Source organism: Chironomus tepperi, unplaced genomic scaffold (genome assembly GCF_022539635.2).
Source record: "Chironomus tepperi strain 1889 unplaced genomic scaffold, CSIRO-AGI_Ctep_v1 contig_7, whole genome shotgun sequence".
Classification (NCBI taxonomy): domain Eukaryota; kingdom Metazoa; phylum Arthropoda; class Insecta; order Diptera; family Chironomidae; genus Chironomus; species Chironomus tepperi.
In genome coordinates, this window is record NW_027226129.1 from 1,188,875 (window position 1) to 1,206,775 (window position 17,901).

A 17,901-nucleotide genomic window follows, 5' to 3' on the forward strand; every position below is an offset into this window, starting at 1 on the left:
ACATCATGTGGACTTGAGTCGACCTATCCATACAACATCCGAGTCGACTTGGTGCTCTGGATATACCTAAACATGATTGTATTAATTGTAAACCAAAATACGTAAATAAAGTTAAGTATTTAAGAGAATTAAAGCTGTTCCTGCACTGACTGGACTGTACTGGACTGTACTGGACTGTACTGGACTGTACTGGACTGTACTGGACTGTACTGGACTGTACTGGACTGTACTGGACTGTACTGGACTGTACTGGACTGTACTGGACTGTACTGGACTGTACTGGACTGTACTGGACTGTACTGGACTGTACTGGACTGTACTGGACTGTACTGGACTGTACTGGACTGTACTGGACTGTACTGGACTGTACTGGACTGTACTGGACTGTACTGGACTGTACTGGACTGTACTGGACTGTACTGGACTGTACTGGACTGTACTGGACTGTACTGGACTGTACTGGACTGTACTGGACTGTACTGGACTGTACTGGACTGTACTGGACTGTACTGGACTGTACTGACCATCATAAATGTCCTTGACAATGACTTTGTCTCCTCTCATGTCTGAAACAGTCTCGGAAATAATATACATGCGCATGGCAATATTCTAAATGTTTTTCAGACATGCCGGCACCAAAGTTAGTAAATTGACTGAATCTATTCTGTCATTCTTGTTCTATTCGTTGTAAACAGCGCGTGTTGATTCATTTTGCTTCAAGCATTTAAGGATATTTGAGTTGAAGGAAGGGACATTAAAGACAATACAAGTCATTGGTAAGTATACAGAGTTGCCAGACTTCCATTCTTTATTGTGGCTTTCGGGGTACATGGAGGCTTGTCATTCTGGCTGGATATATTCCACTTTTATAAACTATTAAGAAGTCACATCCGAGTGCCACATACGACGGCCACGTCCGACGGCCATATCCGAGTGCCACATCCGACGGCCATATCCGAGTGCCATATCCGAGTGCCACATCCGAGTGCCACATCCGAGTGCCACATCCGAGTGCCTAATTCTATCCAAAATCAAATTAATCCTTAAAAAACTGAATTTACATCCAATAATTCCTCAATATTTGCAGACATAAAGCACCCCGACCACAAAATGTTAAAAGAACTATTTGGAAAATTTTGTTTCTGTTATGACTTGACCAAAGGAAATCTCATCTTTGCCTGGATTCAACTTCTATCTTGCATATCATTTGCAATTTTGATGATTGTACTTCTTTTAGGACATAAAACTATATTTTTGGAAATGGACTTGATAACATTTAAGAGTAAGTTGATGAATTTTGTTGTATTTGGTGATGTTAAGGCTGACTTTTTAAGGATGCTTGAATATCACAAGTCGGTAAATTGACCAAATTGTACGCCACAGGTTGTTGGGACTCTGACTTGCTGACGGTTCAAATCACAGTCAAGCTGTCTTACCACCAAATTTTGGATCAACTAGCCGACTTGTGGTATTTGGGATGTTATAGCCTTTATATTAGTCATCCTTGAGATCCACAATGTATATTCATATAAATAATATTCAATAAATTTCAGTAATTTGCTTCCTATTCCTTGGAATGTGCATGATTATTGGCAATATCTGCTTTCACTTCATTCATGGCACATTGACGGTGAGTATACATCTCTTTTGGTATGGTAGTCGACTAGAGGAAGAGGTGAGAGAGAGAGAGAGAGAGAGAGAGAGAGAGAGAGAGAGAGAGAGAGAGAGAGAGAGAGAGAGAGAGAGAGAGAGAGAGAGAGAGAGAGAGAGAGAGAGAGAGAGAGAGAGAGAGAGAGAGAGAGAGAGAGAGAGAGAGAGAGAGAAGAGAGAGAAGAGAGAAGAGAGAGAAGAGAGAGAGAGAGAGAGAGAGAGAGAGAGAGAGGAGAGAGAGAGAGAGAAGAGAGAGAAGAGAGAGAAGAGAGAGAAGAGAGAGAAGAGAGAGAAGAGAGAGAAGAGAGAGAGAGAGAGAGAAGAGAGAGAAGAGAGAGAAGAGAGAGAAGAGAGAAGAGGGAGAAGAGAGAGAAGAGAGAGAGAAGAGAGAGAGAGAAGAGAGAGAAGAGAGACAAGAGAGAGAAGAGAGAGAGAGAGAGAGAGAGAGAGAAGAGAGAGAGAGAGAGAGAAGAGAGAGAAGAGAGAGAGAGAGAGAAGAGAGAGAGAGAGAGAGAGAGAGAGAAAAGAAAGAGAGAGAGAGAGAGAGAGAGAGAGAGAGAGAGAGAGAGAGAGAGAGAGAGAGAGAAGAGAGAGAAGAGAGAGAGAGAGAGAGAGAGAGAGAGAGAGAGAGAGAGAGAGAGAGAGAAGAGAGAGAGAAGAGAGAGAAGAGAGAGAAGAGAGAGAAGAGAGAGAAGAGAGAGGATCACTTCCAATTTATAACATTACAATTTGTATCCATATCCTTTTAGAACAACGCAAAAATCATGACACCGTACTTAATATTTGGAATATTTGAAATAATTTTCATAGCTGCTGTCGGCATCCTAGTGCCTTTGCTGTACATCATTGTTGGATTTTTGCTATATTTTTACATTTGTGCATACGCTTTGTACATAAATGTTTCAGAAAATCAGGAAACTGTCATTTATAAGCGAGAACCTGTAAAGAAAGCTGTTTCATTTAAGAATTAATGGACATTAAGTCACTTCCTATTTATTGAACCTTTAAAAAGTATACAATAATAAAAAATAACATGTTTAATTAAAGAAATTGTTGATTCTAATCAAATCGACTAACTGTCACTCCATTAATCCAGTCTACATACTTAGTGACATCAGTAAATACAGCATAAACATTATATATATAATGACTGAAGGGCCCAGCCTTATGAGCTGGAGGCACTGCGATTTTAAATCTGTTGTACCACACCCTTTAGACCTACAGTTTATAGTGGGATCCGAACCACTTGCAAGCTCTGCACATTGCAAAGACACGAGTACGTCATAAGACCTGATGTACCCTGCAATGTACCTAGTTACAATTCGTGTGCGCAAGATTTCGTAATGAAAGTCATCCAAATACTAGTATATCCTTGTATACCTAGCAGTGGAGACACATTGTGTGCCAAAGACCTCAAAACTCCACCCAACACACGAACCGAGCTTCATAACTAGAACGGTGAAAATGGAAAAAGAGCTTCGAAAATTAGACATGGGCTGGGATTGAACCCAGGACCTTTGGCACGTAAGGCCAACGCTCTACCATTTAGGCCACTGATGCCATTTCACCGCCGCGCATAAACATTAACATCACATCCATATGGTCCATTAAGTATTGATGATGAGACAATACCACGAAGGTAGTAAGTGCTGTCCTTAACCACAAATAATCCACTTCCGCTGTCACCTCTGCAGACACCAACACCATGACCGGAACCAGCACAGAATGTTCTCTTGCTTGACAGTCGTATAAGTGATGTAAAATTAAGGAAGCAGTCCTCGTTGGTATGAATTGGCATCTCAAGGACTTTTGGGATATTTTCATGGATTTTCGTCGTGTCTTCACTTTTTCCATATCCAACGACAACACCTGTGGCTATAGCTACAACATTTGTGTCTGGATGAGCAATGCAGGCTGGCTGAATGTACTTGCTGAGCCAGACTTCAGCTTCAAGCACCAAAACTGCAATATCAGCATCATAATTTTCTGCATTATAGTTCCATTCAGGATGTACATGAACATTTTGGACAGCATAAGGAGTTCGTCCAATTTCAAAAGGATTATTCAAGTTGTAGACTCCAACAAGGGCAATAAACATGCTTGGTAGTTTTGGCTTTATAATTCCTTTATCCTGCATACAATGAGCAGCTGTAGGGAATAGAAATGGACATTAAAATGCAAGGATTGTTCCTTAAAGTCTTACCGGTGATGATCTTGCGGCTAGTAACAATCGTTCCACCACAGAAGTATCCTGAATTAGAATCAATTAAGGCAACGTTCCTGAAAAATTCAAATTATGTATTATTAAGTCATGGACATCTACAATAGGAGGAAGATAGCGGTGGAGCCTGCTTTAGGCACTATCGGAGTGAGATCATTGACCTGTATGGTCAGGGAAGTATATATTGACCTCATACTTACCATGGATGTTCACCACGACTGGCAAATGCTCCACCAATTACATTTCCTTGTCCAGCCATTGATTTTCCACAGGTAGGAGTTGCAGCTGTACTTGATTGAGGCTTTTCTGTGGATTGTTGGTTCCTTGGGTCCAATTTTTGATGGAATTTTTGGTTCCTTTCATTGGGCACTTGATTCCTTGGCATATAATCATCAAAGCACTTCCTAGCATTCACCCTTAATTCATCCCTAGACTTGATTATTCCATTGTAGCAGATGACATTAGTCATGTCCAGGAACAAAAGGCTTGTTTTGTCCAAAATTCTTTCATCAATTGACATTATTGGATTGCCTGCGATATAAAGGTTCTTTAGCTGTGGATGATTACCAAATGAATCGGAATTAAGTGTGGTTAGCCTATTGTTCCATAACACAAGTTCTGTCAGGCTTCTTAATGGCACAAAAACGGCAGCTGGAAGGTCCGTAATTTGATTTGCATGCAGCATTAATGTCTTTATGTTCCCAAGTCCTTCAAAGCTGTCAGGATGTAACTTATTGATGCTGTTGCTGTTCAGCTGTAAAGACTCCAAACTACTGAGCGACACAAAAGCCTTTGGAGGAACCTCAGCGATGTCATTTCCACTCAAGCTCAAAAGTGTCAAGCTTGGCATGTTCTCAAAAGTTTTTGGATTGACTGACTTGATGCTGTTGTTCTGTAGAATCAGTTCTCGAAGGTTCAGCATGGATTGGAAGACATTATCCGGAAGTGACTGAATTTTATTGCCAATTAGCTGCAGGTACATCAAGTTCTTGCAATTTGTGACTGCATCGGCATCAACTGACTCAATTCCAGCATTAAGCATCAAAATTGCTTCCAAATTTGGAAATTTTTGGCTAAAAATCGATGAAAATTTTTGGAATTTAATGTTGGCGTGGCTGACGATGTACTTGACGTCATTGTCGTTGAAGCCTGATGCATGATGTCCATTGATTGCTGTCAATTTTGAGTTGGAGTTTGAACTGGATTCAATGAGCAAGACACAGGAATAATATGTAATTTTAGAGCTATATGTGCTGTAGATTTGGAAGTAAAAGTCACATTGAGCAGCTTGGGAATGTGATTGGTTGATGGACAGGAGGCTTGTGATGATGATTATGAGGATGTAGGCTGAACTGTTCATTGTTGTTGAAATTATGCTTCGTTATGTCCAGGTGCTGACACGATTTTATATGGAGGCATAGCAAATTCAGTACAAATCTGGCGCAGAATTTCCGCGAAATATAAATTAGTACACTTAGGAAGGCAACTGTAAAAATCAAGAGTCACTTCTGTTTCTATTTTGATGCTAATTTACAGCAACAAATGTGGAACGAATTAATTGTCCAATTTTATGATTTTTTTGGTCCAAAAACTGATCAAAATTCACTAAAATTCACCAGAAATTCACCAAAAATTCACTAAATTTACAAAAAATGCACAAAAAATTCACCAAAAAAATCTTCAAAATTTGACAAATTTGACTCAAAACACCAAGCCTTTATGCCTTTATGGTCTGACAAATTGAACAGCACACGATAAACTGAGAAGAAAAAGCTGCAAAAAGAGCACAAAAAAAATGAGATTTTTGAGCATCAAGAGACAATATTGTTGGATATGACGAAGATTCTTGCTAATTTAATTAATTTACTGACCTTGAACAACAGCTTGTCAAGTTCCAACAACAATTCATGCTTTTTCTGTGATTATTTCTTTTGGGTCCGTTAGTTAATTATGTTTTGAACTAGATCATGGTAGTGTGGAGGGGCCTCCACTGGTGTCCGGACTACAAAGCCCTTCGAACTCTGTTTCGAACCATGAATTATGAACCATTAAGCCGTGTGAAGAACGGAAGCCGTGTGAAGCTGAAAACTGAAGGGTATCAGGGGGAATGGGGGATGTAATGTGATGAATATGGGCGCCACGGGAGCTCTTGATACTCTAGTAATATTTACAGACTTTGTGGACGGCAAAATATCGATAGTAAGGCTGAAAAGTTCCTGAATTGGATGTGCTGATAAGAATGTTTGAAGCCTCAATATTAACAGAAGTCAGTAGAGGTTACTGAAAGATAGAGCTGTCTACAGACATTCTCTAAATGAGGCAATGGGCCTCAGACCGATCAAGCCCGAAGGGAGAGTAGAGATAATACAGCCCAAGAAGTAAGGGATGGTACAACAGATCGCAGTGCCTTTTAGTCAAATTTGATGAGATTTTGATGATTTATTGGACAATTCTTGATCATTTTTTGGTCAAATTTGTTCATTTTTGGGTTATTTTCGTCAATAATGGTCATTTTCATCATTTTGGCAATTGTGGTCATTTCTGTCAATTTTGTGACCACCTGAGTAACCCTCCAAACCCCCCTTTAGTTCATCAAATCATTCGTTGATCTATTTATCGGTTTGAGACATTAATTCAATTGCATTCACATCCTTAACAGTCATTTTTTACGACTTAGATCCGTACAGAGCAATCCCACCGGATAATGAGCATGCTGACATGTATGTACATGCTTGTACATGTTTGTGCATGTTTGTGTATGCCAATGAGGACGGTCATTTAGATGGGTATGCTCACTGTCTGTTAGGGTGGATGAACTAACATCTGGAAATTGGCAAGCAGTACAGCTAGTTTTAGAGGACATCTGAAGGAAGGTCTTGGATCACAATTAATCTGCAAAGTAAGCAACCTAGGCAACATAGGCTCCAAGCCGGATCATGGTTCGAGTCAGAGTGTGGCCGTCTCAAATTCGAGTTTTTCGACATCAGATTGTCGAAAAATTCGAATATTTCGTACTCAACTTGTTTTAAAATACAAATTTTCGTTACGAAGAAAAGTTAAAGTAACGGTCAAAAAAAATTTGAAAATTAACGACAAAAAATATTTTTTTGAAAAAATTAACGGTCGTTTTTAGGCTTGTATGAACTGAATGACTGAACTAAAATTAAAGCCTTTTACTTCATTCTAAAGCTGAATTCATGATTATACCTAGTAAGACATGAACCTAATTTTAGTGACATTTACCAAAATTCCGTCCATAAAATCTCAAATCTCAATAACAGATTCGGTTTGTTTACAAATAATCTCATACCTAAAAGTTTCACAATTTTGACTCTGAGATTCAAAACAAAAATCTCAGTTTTAGTATAAAAGGACATAAAAATTCGAACAATTCAACATTCTAATTCAAAACCTGAAGACGAAAACATTAAAAGCACCAAAAACATTCAAAAATGATTATGGACAAAATTTACTCAGAACTCACCAGGAGATCAACAGCCACAATCCAAATAGGTGGTAACAACATGTCTGAATTCCAGCCTAGACTTAACAACAAGAGAAGATCAGATGAAGATTTGAAGGAAAGTTCAAAGAGGATTAGACATGCTGAGGTCAATAAGGACATCGTTAAGAAGCCACAGCCAACATTCAGTGTTCCTAAGAGAGTCAAGGGCAGTGATGAGGACAGAGAATTGGACGAAAGGCTTAAGAATATCTTTGGATATTTACAAACTTCACCAGAGTTCCTTGAAGTTAGTCAACCGAGGGTACAGCAGGTTATTACAACAAGACCAGTCGAAGTTATTAAACAAGAAAATCAGCAGTATGTCATCAATCCACGACCAGAAAATCCGACAAACATCAAGCCAAAGACTGGACATCAGCCTAGCATCGCTTCAAGGCCCGAACATCCACAAAGCCCAAATCAAAGGCCCGACCACTCGCAGGACATGAATCTAAAGCCAGAACATCCGCAGCCAGTTCATAGATCATCTAATCAGTACAGACATCAGGAGAGATACTCAAATGTCATGTCCCAAAGCCACAGCACTCAGCGTTCAGAGCCACGAAGACACAATACACAGTCAGAATATCCAGTACGAGGACACTACTCCCAACAATCAGGTTCAGTACCTGAGAGACACAGTATACATTCAAAGTATCCCTTACCAGAACGACTCAGCGCACAACTAAAATATCCAGCACCAGAAAGACAGAGTGTACAACCTAACAATTCAGTCACAAAGCCAGACAACTTCCAATTCAACAGACACAATCCAAAATCATTTGGACCAAGAATAAATCCATACAGACATCAACCAGCCAAGGCCATTGAACCCAAAGAATCATTCAAAGCACCATCCATTCCAAAAAAGGAACCAAATGCATTTGAAAGACGAATGATGAGCAGGAACGCAATCAAGTCAACCATCAAAAAATGTAATCAAGTCAAAGTTCCATCACCAACAGTATCAGAATTAAAAGACATTGAGGATGCAGCAGTAATGGCTAAACTTGATAAATTCTACAGAATACCGGAACTTGTGGCACCAATTGATGAACATCCAATGGACTTAATGACAACAAAGTCAGAAATCAGCAACACTTGGTACACAATTGAGAACAGTTTCTTGATGACACCGCCAAAAAAGGACAATTTACAAAGATCGAGTCTAAAAATGAAGTTCAGGAAGATAACATTTGATAACGGAAGTGATGGACATGGCAGCAACTTGAGGAAATTGATGGACAATTTTACAGCAAATGTTGAGAATGTTGTGAATGGAATTGGAGTTTGAGGATGGACATCTGGGTATGAGGAAGTGACGAAATAAGCAGCATGAAGCTTAGGATTAAGGAATTGACGAAATAAGCAGGAACAAGCTTAGGGTTAAGGAACTGACGACAATTAATTGTTAATTAGACTAGAATTTAAGGTTAAAATTTGAATAAAAAAATTTAAAAAATATTTCTGAATTTTTACTCATTTTAGCATTAAAGTTTTCAGCATTTACAGGCACAATTCATGTCCAATAAATCAATTTATATAGCTTTAGTCAATTTTCAGGAACAAATCTCATTGTTCCTTCGCACTGAATCAACATGGAATATGAAACACAATTGTGTCTTTAATTGACTTGACTGATCAACTTTCAAGTTGACTTGACTTAATAGTTTGCAAGTTGACTTGACTAAAAAGTAAAAAAAAACTCAAAACTGGCAGTTCCACTTTCAAAATTGTTTTTATTTATCGAATAATTTTAGGAATCTTATTGAATTGGAAACAGCATGTTCAGTAGCATCGAAGACGTAAGGCTGATCACTCAACTGATACTCGTACTATCCAGTCAATATACTTAGTCACATCAGTAAGTATAGAAAAATCAATAACATCACATCCATTATATCCATTAATTATTACCACTGAGAGAATACCACGAAGATAGTAAGCATTACCATCAGTCACAAATAATCCATTTCCATTGTCACCTCTGCAAGCACCAACACCATTATCAAAACCGGCACAGAATGTTCTCTCACTTGACTGTCGTTCTAGTGAAGGAAACTTCATGAAGCAGTCCTCGTTGGTATGAATGGGCATCTCGAGGACTTTTGGGATATTTTCCTGGATTTTTGTCGTGTCTTCACTATGTCCATATCCAATGATAATGCCTGTGGTTACTGCTACAACATCTGTGCCTGGAATAATAATACAGGCTGGCTGAATGAATTCGTTGAACACAACTTCAGTTTCAAGCACCAAAACTGCTATGTCAGCATCAAAACTTGAGGATATAGTGTCCCAATCAGGATGAACAGTAACACTTTGGATGGCATTAGCTGTTCTTCCGATTTCTAACGAATTATTCAAGTTGTAGACTCCAAGAAGGGCAATAAACGAGCTTGGTAGCCTTGGTTTTGATTCAAATTTATCCTGTATGCAATGAGCAGCTGTTGGAGATAGAAATGGACATTAAAATGCAAGGATTGTTCCATATAGTCTTACTTGTGATGACCTTGCGGGTACTAACAAGCGTCGCACCACAAAAATATTCTCCGGATGGGCTAACTAAGGCAACGTTCCTGAAAAATTTAAATTATGGATTATTAAGTCATGGACATCTACAATAGGAGGAACATCTACAATAGAGGACATCTACAATAGAGGCTAGAGGTGGAGCCTGCTTTAGGCACTATCGGAGTTAGGTCATTGATCATAATTGACCTGTCCGGCCAGGGAACTATCTATTGACCTCATACTTACCATGGATGTTCACCACGACTGGCAAATTTTCCACCAACCACATTTCCACGTCCAGACATTGATTTTCCACATGTAGGAGTTGCAGCTGTAGATTGTTCGTTGATGGACATGAGGATTGTCAAGACGAATACGAGGATGTAGGCTGAATAGCTCATGATTGCAAAAAAAAGTCAATTTTTTTAAGGCTACGTAATGAGTAAATGGACCCCAATTAATTAATATAATTATTTTAGTCACTCAAATTTCTTTTGGAACTAAATTTTTGGCAGAATTCCTTCAAATTATTAATTAACACATTTAAGACACATTTAAGAATTTTCAGCTCACGTCACTCAAATGTCACTTCTGATTCTAATTTATTGTCAATTTACAGCAACAAATTATTGAATTTTATGATTTTTTTGGTCCAAAAACTGATCAAATTTTGACACAAAAATTCACCAAAAAAATCTTCAAAATTTGACAAAAATTTGACTCAAAATACCAAGCCTTTATGCCATTATGGTCTGACAAATTGAACAGCACACGATAAACTGAGAAGAAAAAGCTACAAAAGAGCACAAAAAAATGAGATTTTTGAGCATCAAGAGACAATATTGTTGGATATGACGAAGATTCTTGCTAATTTAATTAATTTACTGACCTTGAACAACAGCTTGTCAAGTTCCAACAACAATTCATGCTTTTTCTGTGATTATTTCATTTGGTTCCGTTAGTTAATTATGTTTTGAACTAGATTTGGTAGTCTGGGGGCGCCTTAACTGGTGTCCGGACTCTAAAGTCCTTCCAACTCTGGTTTGAAGCATCAAACCAAGTAATAATGTCAAAGATTGACAAATTCTACAGAAATCTAAAAATTGTTCATCATTTTCTATTTTTAAAACTGGAATTTTAGCATTTTAAGGCTATTTCATATCCTATAAATCAATTTTAATGGCTATTAATATGCTTTCCAAAAATGCCGGTTCTGAAACTTTTCTGGGACTCGGGACGGGACTTCCCGATCCCGGTATTGAGAAAGTATAGCTATTTACTGATTCTAAATTTAAAGCTTCAACATTCAACCCCAATCAGGCTTTGATCAGGCTATGACATCACCTTTATGTGCCATTCTGATATTTCTATACCATGACATCATGATTGTCCATTCATGCTTAATAACACACAGTAAGCGACTTTCTAAATGACTTAAATAATTCATTTTTTATATCCTTGACGTTCGCAGAATTGCGGCAATTCCGATCTTTAGCACATGCTCTTTGGAATGATAAGGAATCTCATTGATCAGGATTGAATCAGCATGGAATGTGAAACGCAAGTCAGACATTGTGTCTTTAATTGAATTGACTGATCAATTTTCAAGTTGACTTGACTTAATAGTTCGCAAGTTGACTTGACTAAAAAGTAAAAAAAAAAAACTCAAAATTGGCAGTTCCATTTTCAAAATTGTTTTTATTGATCGAACTTTTAAATTTAGAAATCTTAGTGAATTGGAAACAGCATGTTCAGTAGCATCGAAGACTGATCGGTGATCATTCAACTGACACTCCATTAATCCAGTCGACATACTTAGTCACATCAGTAAATATAGAATAAGCATAAACATCACATTTTCCTTTATTAAATAATCCCGCTGAGATAATTCCACGAAGATAAAAGAGACCATTTGCATACACAAATAATCCATTTCCATTGTCACCATGGCAGGCACCAGAACCATTAGCGGAACCGGCACAGAATGTTCTGCTACTTGACAGTTGTACAAGTGGAAGAAACTTCAGAAAGCAGTTAAGATTAGTATGAATTGGCATCTCGAGAACTTTTGGGATATTTTCATGGATTTTTGTCGTGTCTTCACTTTTTCCATATCCAATGATGACGCCTTTAGCTATAGCTGCTTCATTTGTGTCTGGTTGAACAATGCAGGCAGGCTGAATGTATTTATTGAACAAGACTTCAGTTTCAAGCACCAAAACTGCAATATCAGCATCATAGTCATCTGATTTAATGTTCCAATCAGGATGAACATGAACACTTTGGATGGAATTAGCTGTTCGTCCAATTTCTAACGAGTTATTCAAGTCGTGGGCTCCAATAAGGGCACTAAACATGCTTGGGAGCTTTGGTTTTGATTCATGTTTATCCTGTATGCAACCAGCGGCTGTTGGAGATATAAATGGACATTAAAATGCAAGGATTGTTCCTTATAGTCTTACTTGTGATGATCTTGCGGCTGGTAACAAGCGTCCCACCACATACATAATGTCCATCGGTAGAGTCAACTAATGCAACATTCCTAAAAGTGAAATTGGTAGCAAATCGATAGATGTCAACTCTGACTGCATTCTATTATATCTCATACTTACCATGGATATTCACCACGTCTAGCGAACTTTCTATTAATCATAGTTCCTTTTTCAGGCATTGATTTCCCACATGTACTAGTTGAAGCTGTAGATTGGCTAATGATGGGCGTGAGGATTGTGAAGATTATTACGAGGATGTAGGCTGAATAGCTCATGATTGCTCTATTTTTAACTCAAGAATCTCGTCTACTACACTTTAAATGTCCTATTTTATGATTTTTAATCCAAACTCTGATTTAAATCCACTAAAATACTCCAAAAACTGCCAAAATTTGGTAAAAATTAGCAGATTTAAATTCAAAATATTCAGCAGTTCCCTTTTATGATCTTGCTAATTCAAACGTGAGCAGATAACTGAGAACAAAAAGCAAATTTGAAACCTGTTTATTTTTTGATAAAAGAGCAACAGAATGTGAGAATATCACGAGTGGACACTGCATTGTTGTTGCTTTGGAAAAACCACCTTTCTTTTTTAGATCGAGAATAAATCAAATAAGTAAAAAAATATCAGCATAAATGATGAACAGGAGCGCATTTTAGATTGATGGGACTAAAATGTCATTTTTAGCAAAGGAACATCTTATAATTATTAATAATTTTGCAACAAATTCTCAGGCTTAGTTTCATGTCCCCCAAAATAAATCATGGAATCGGCTTGTTGCTTTTTAATCTGTTCACCAAAATTCAGCATGTTTGATTAAGAGCTCGGATAGGAATTGACCAATTCTAAAATCATTTCTTCTGTCAGCTCCTAAATATAGACAGTCGATGGTAAGCATAGACAGTCGAGTGGTGTAGCATAGACAGTCGATATGTAAATAGGGTGCTCAACCACATTTCATGCTATGGCGAAATAGCATGTCGTAAGACTGGAACTTCCATTAGTTATTTAAACGTGGACATTTTTCTTAGTTCGGCACTCATTGTTTGGTCGACGCGGTATCGACATCAATTGGAATCATAATTAATCAATCAATCGGTATCTTTAAGAGATCATCCAGACAGTACGTTGATCAGCCATTCGCTACACAGTATGCTAAATTTCAAGCCTAAAGGACCTGTCTTCTCTGTAAAAGTAGATAGTGGAACAGTACGGACAAAGTGAGGACAATAGCGCATCTCAAACTGAAGTTTGTGTTAATGCCATAGCACTAAAAATTCCGAAAAACACCGCGTTCTCATCCGAAGCAGTCATTTATCATGACTCAAATCCTAATAGAGCAAGTGACCCCAACAGACATTGATGACGCTCACCATACTGAATATGTTCATTTTTATTGATTGAATATGCCAATGAGGATGCTGATTTAGGTGAGTATGGCTTTAGAATTAATTGGCTTGGCTACTTAACTTGGTCAAGTTGGTCAAGACTGTCAATCAATTGGACAACCTTAAGAAAAACTCATAATTTGAGTAGTTTAAGCATTAAAACTTAATTTTATTAACTGATCCTTAATATAATATTCCTTAACATCCAAAAGAGCATATTCAGCAGATCACAGATTTATGGCCACCTATTTAATTATACCGACTTAATGACACTCCATTAATCCAGTCGACATACTTAGTCACATCCGTAAATACAGCATAAGCATCAATATCACATCCATATTGTCCACCAATTAATACCGATGAGACTATTCCGCGAAGATAAAATTTTCCATTTGCATACACAAATAATCCGCCGCCACTGTCACCATTGCAGGGACCAGCACCATTAGCGGAACCGGCACAGAATGTTCGCTTACTTGACAGTTCTTCTAGTAATGGAAACTTAATGAAGCAGTCCTGATTGGTATGAATTGGCATTTCAAGGAGTCTCGGAATATTTTCATGGATTTTCGTCGTGTCTTCACTTTTTCCATATCCAATAATGACGCCTTTAGCTATAGCTGCTTCATTTGTGTCTGGATGAACAATACATGCTGGCTGAATGTATTTTGTGAACACAGCACTGTCGGCAAGTACCAAAACTGCAATATCAGCATCATAGTCATCTGATTTTATGTTCCATTCAGGATGGACATGAACACTTCGGATGGCATTGGATGTCCGACCAATTTCAAATTTATCATTCAAGTCATAGATTCCAAGAACAGCAATAAATGAACTTGGTAGTCTTGGTTTTGATTCTTCTTTATCCTGCATGCAATTGGCAGCTGTTGGGGATAGGAATGGACATTAAAATGCAAGAATTGTTCCTTATAGGAAGTGGATCATCAGGCAGAAACTATGGATTCCATTGAATTCGTGCATTTTGTGGAATCGATGGATACATTTATGGAAATCGTGGAAATTATGGATTAATTCCGTAAATTTATCCATCGATGGATTCAATGGAATCCATAGTTTCTGCCAGATGATCCGGACCCTTCCTTATAGTCTTACATGTGATGACCTTCCGGGTACTAAAAAGCGTCGCACCACATAAATAATTTCCATCTGATTTAACTAAGGCAACTTTCCTGGAAAAATAGAAATTTTCATTGAATTTTTAAATAAGAACTGTTCCTTATCAGGCATGTTGATACTCAAATACTAGACGTCATCTCCACGTGGTAATGAGTCCACGTGCATTTGGTATACTGGACATGTAGCTAATTAAATACTGGAAATTTACTAGTCTCTAGAACCTGACATAGGAGCGACTAATGACATATTTAGAACGTTCCATATACATATGTAACTTGACATATTCTCAGGACAAGCTAGAGTTTGTAAAGGATGGTGATGTGCAATACAGGTGTTAATTCCCCTTCAGCCTATCCTACCCAAGTACCTACATCCATCTCTTCGCGGTGCATACCGTACAGCATTTCAAGAGACAAGATAAGAAATTTTGTCAGTGATGACAGCAGCTTCAGGTCATTTGCGAGAAGCAACGCAAAGCAGAAGGTTAGATGCACGGATTTTATTGTGGACCCCATTTGGAGTGATTAATAGAAAGCCTGTGAGCTTTAGGCTATGTGTCTTGTGAGTTATAGGAAGATTCTTTAACTTATCACTCATTAATGGATATGCCCCAGCTAATATTGGGCCAGACGAAGAGCAAGATTCGCTCGTCGTAAGGTCGTATACTAGATTTGAATGTCCAATCGGTGATAGTCGTGCATAAATGCTGAATTTTATTAATTATTCCATCTACTGAACTCATACTTACCATGGATGATCACCACGTTCGGCAATTGCTCCACCAAACACATTTACGTGTCCAGACAATGATTTTCCACATGTAGTTGTTGCAGCTGTAGATTGATGGTTGATGGACATGAAGATTGTGAAGATGAATACAAGGATGTAGGATGAATAACTCATGATTGCCCAAATTATCAATTCACAGACTTAAGACTGTATTTTTCTCAATTTTAGCTATTTTTACACACGAATCACTTCTGTTACAATTTAAATGTCAATCCGCAACAGCAAATGTGAAGGAATTAATTTTTTTGGTCAATTTTATGATTTTTAATCCAAATTCTGACCCAAACTGATCAATATTCACTAAAACAGTCCAAAAAACTACCGAAAATTTGACTCAAACTTATTAAGCCTTAATACCTTTAAAATCTTGCAAATTGAAAAGCATCCGCAAAACTGAGACTAAAAAGCTGTTTGTTCTACAAAACACCACAAAAATGAATATTTAAGGAAATCAAGTTTAGACACTGAATTGTTGTTGCTTTTGGAAATACCTCCTTTCTTTTACTGGATTCTTGACCTGTAACATTCATTCTGCATGACTTAGAATCAACATGGAATATGAAACACAATTGTGTCTTTAATTGACTTGAATGATCAATTTTCAAGTTGACTTGACTTAAAAGCTTGCAAGTTGACTTGACTTAAAAGCTTGCAAGTTGACTTGACTAAAAAAACTCTCAAAAATTGTTCATTTTTTTATTGATTTTTTCGGGTACAATTTGTCAATTTTTTCTGAATTTCATCCACAAATCCGTCACGATTCTGAAAGTCTTTCTTGATCAAGACATTAATGCAGACATTATCCAGCAAGTCCACATACTTGAGCTGCTCAATTTTTGAAAAATCCACAAGAATTTCAGTCAATTGATTATTATTAAAGTTTATAGCTTCTAGTTCCCTTAAATTTGACGTCAATAAATCCTCGTTGAGGCTTTTGAGTCGGTTCCGGTCAGCAGTGAGCCAGCTGAGCTTGTCAAGCGGTTCCAACAACTTTCCAGGCAGTTCCAAAATTTTATTGTCACTCAATGACAAAAAGACGACATTTTTAAGATCATAAAAGACGTTATAAGGCACAACTTCAATGTCATTGTGATCAAGTCGCAAATCTGTCAAGTCAGTCAATCCAATGAAATTTTTACGGTCTATAAATTGCAGATGTGAATGCATAACTTCATAATTTGTGAGTTTTGGGAAATGATTTGAGATGAAGTATGGCAGGTAGACTGTTGTGCATTTGTAGATGTAAAGTTCGGTTGTGTCTTGGTTTTGAAAGGAGTTGTAATGGTCACCGGTGACTGTGGTTTTTAGGGGTGGATTGTATCTTATTGTGAGGTTGCGGACGAGGCACGTGTATTGGCTGAAATGTTAAAAAAATTTAGAAATTTTGTCCGAATTCTGACCAAAATCTTACAAATTCTGACAAAAAAATTTTAATGTCGGACCAAAATCCACCAATTTCTGCAGAAATCTTTAAATTCTGACCAAAACCCTACAAAATCTGATAGAAATCTTCCAATTTCTAACCAAAATCCTCCAATTACTAGCAAAACTTTCCAATTTCTGGCATAAATCTTCCAAATTCTGACAAAAATCTTCTAAATTCTGACCACAATTCCTCCAATTTCTGGCAGAAATCTTTCAAATTCTGACCAAAATCCTCCGATTTCTGGCAGAAATTTTCCAAATACTGACCGAAATCTTTCAATTTCAGACAGAAATCTGCCAAATTTTGACCGAATTTCTCCAATTTCTGACAGAAATCATCCAAATTCTGATCAAAATGCTCCAATTTCGGACAAAAATCTTCCAAATTCTGACCAAAATCTGCCAATTTTTGACAGAAATTCTGAACAAAATCTATCAATTTTTGGCAAAAATCCTGCATTTTTTCAGAAATCTTCCTAGTTTGACCAGATAATTTCCGAATTCGGACAGAAATCATGTAAATTTTGACCAAAACCCACCAACTTCTGTTAAAAAATCTTCCGAATTCTGACCAAAATAAGGCACTTTTTTAGAAACATTCCTAATTTGGCTAGAATTCTTCCTAATTCGAATAGAAATTTTTAAAATTTCTGTCAAAAATCCGACCATATTTTTCTCAATATTTCCCCTTAAATTCCACCCTAATCCATGCAATCTCAATACTCACGAATATTCTTTGATAAATTTGCAGTTCAGCAGTGCCACATCGTCCA

General features: G+C 37.5%; 5 protein-coding genes across 5 annotated transcripts; 1 reads left to right on the forward strand and 4 right to left on the reverse strand.

Annotated features, from left to right (window-relative positions):
* Positions 1–680: 680 nt before the first annotated feature.
* Positions 681–8,798, forward strand: LOC139096598 (uncharacterized). Its single transcript, XM_070648368.1, has 4 exons — positions 681–776; positions 1,088–1,282; positions 1,554–1,630; positions 2,400–8,798. The coding sequence occupies exon 4, from the start codon at positions 7,324–7,326 to the stop codon at positions 8,668–8,670; it is 1,347 nt and encodes a 448-aa protein (XP_070504469.1). The 5' UTR covers positions 681–776; positions 1,088–1,282; positions 1,554–1,630; positions 2,400–7,323; the 3' UTR covers positions 8,671–8,798.
* On the reverse strand, positions 2,628–5,606 carry LOC139095286 (uncharacterized). Its single transcript, XM_070646634.1, has 3 exons — positions 4,072–5,606; positions 3,854–3,930; positions 2,628–3,798 (listed from the first exon to the last, which is right to left on the reverse strand). The coding sequence occupies exons 1-3, from the start codon at positions 5,229–5,231 to the stop codon at positions 3,215–3,217; spliced, it is 1,821 nt and encodes a 606-aa protein (XP_070502735.1). The 5' UTR covers positions 5,232–5,606; the 3' UTR covers positions 2,628–3,214.
* Positions 8,799–9,095: 297 nt separating the features above from the next.
* On the reverse strand, positions 9,096–10,655 carry LOC139098436 (serine protease gd-like). Its single transcript, XM_070650681.1, has 3 exons — positions 10,137–10,655; positions 9,879–9,955; positions 9,096–9,823 (listed from the first exon to the last, which is right to left on the reverse strand). The coding sequence occupies exons 1-3, from the start codon at positions 10,289–10,291 to the stop codon at positions 9,192–9,194; spliced, it is 864 nt and encodes a 287-aa protein (XP_070506782.1). The 5' UTR covers positions 10,292–10,655; the 3' UTR covers positions 9,096–9,191.
* A 906-nt stretch (positions 10,656–11,561) lies between these two features.
* LOC139098520 (serine protease gd-like) lies at positions 11,562–12,841 on the reverse strand. The gene is made up of 3 exons (XM_070650779.1): positions 12,503–12,841; positions 12,353–12,432; positions 11,562–12,297 (listed from the first exon to the last, which is right to left on the reverse strand). Exons 1-3 carry the CDS (start codon positions 12,655–12,657, stop codon positions 11,669–11,671), a joined length of 864 nt encoding a protein of 287 aa, XP_070506880.1. The 5' UTR covers positions 12,658–12,841; the 3' UTR covers positions 11,562–11,668.
* Positions 12,842–13,910: 1,069 nt separating this feature from the next.
* On the reverse strand, positions 13,911–16,082 carry LOC139098273 (serine protease gd-like). Its single transcript, XM_070650446.1, has 3 exons — positions 15,663–16,082; positions 14,891–14,967; positions 13,911–14,661 (listed from the first exon to the last, which is right to left on the reverse strand). The coding sequence occupies exons 1-3, from the start codon at positions 15,815–15,817 to the stop codon at positions 14,021–14,023; spliced, it is 873 nt and encodes a 290-aa protein (XP_070506547.1). The 5' UTR covers positions 15,818–16,082; the 3' UTR covers positions 13,911–14,020.
* Between the last annotated feature and the right edge of the window lie 1,819 nt (positions 16,083–17,901).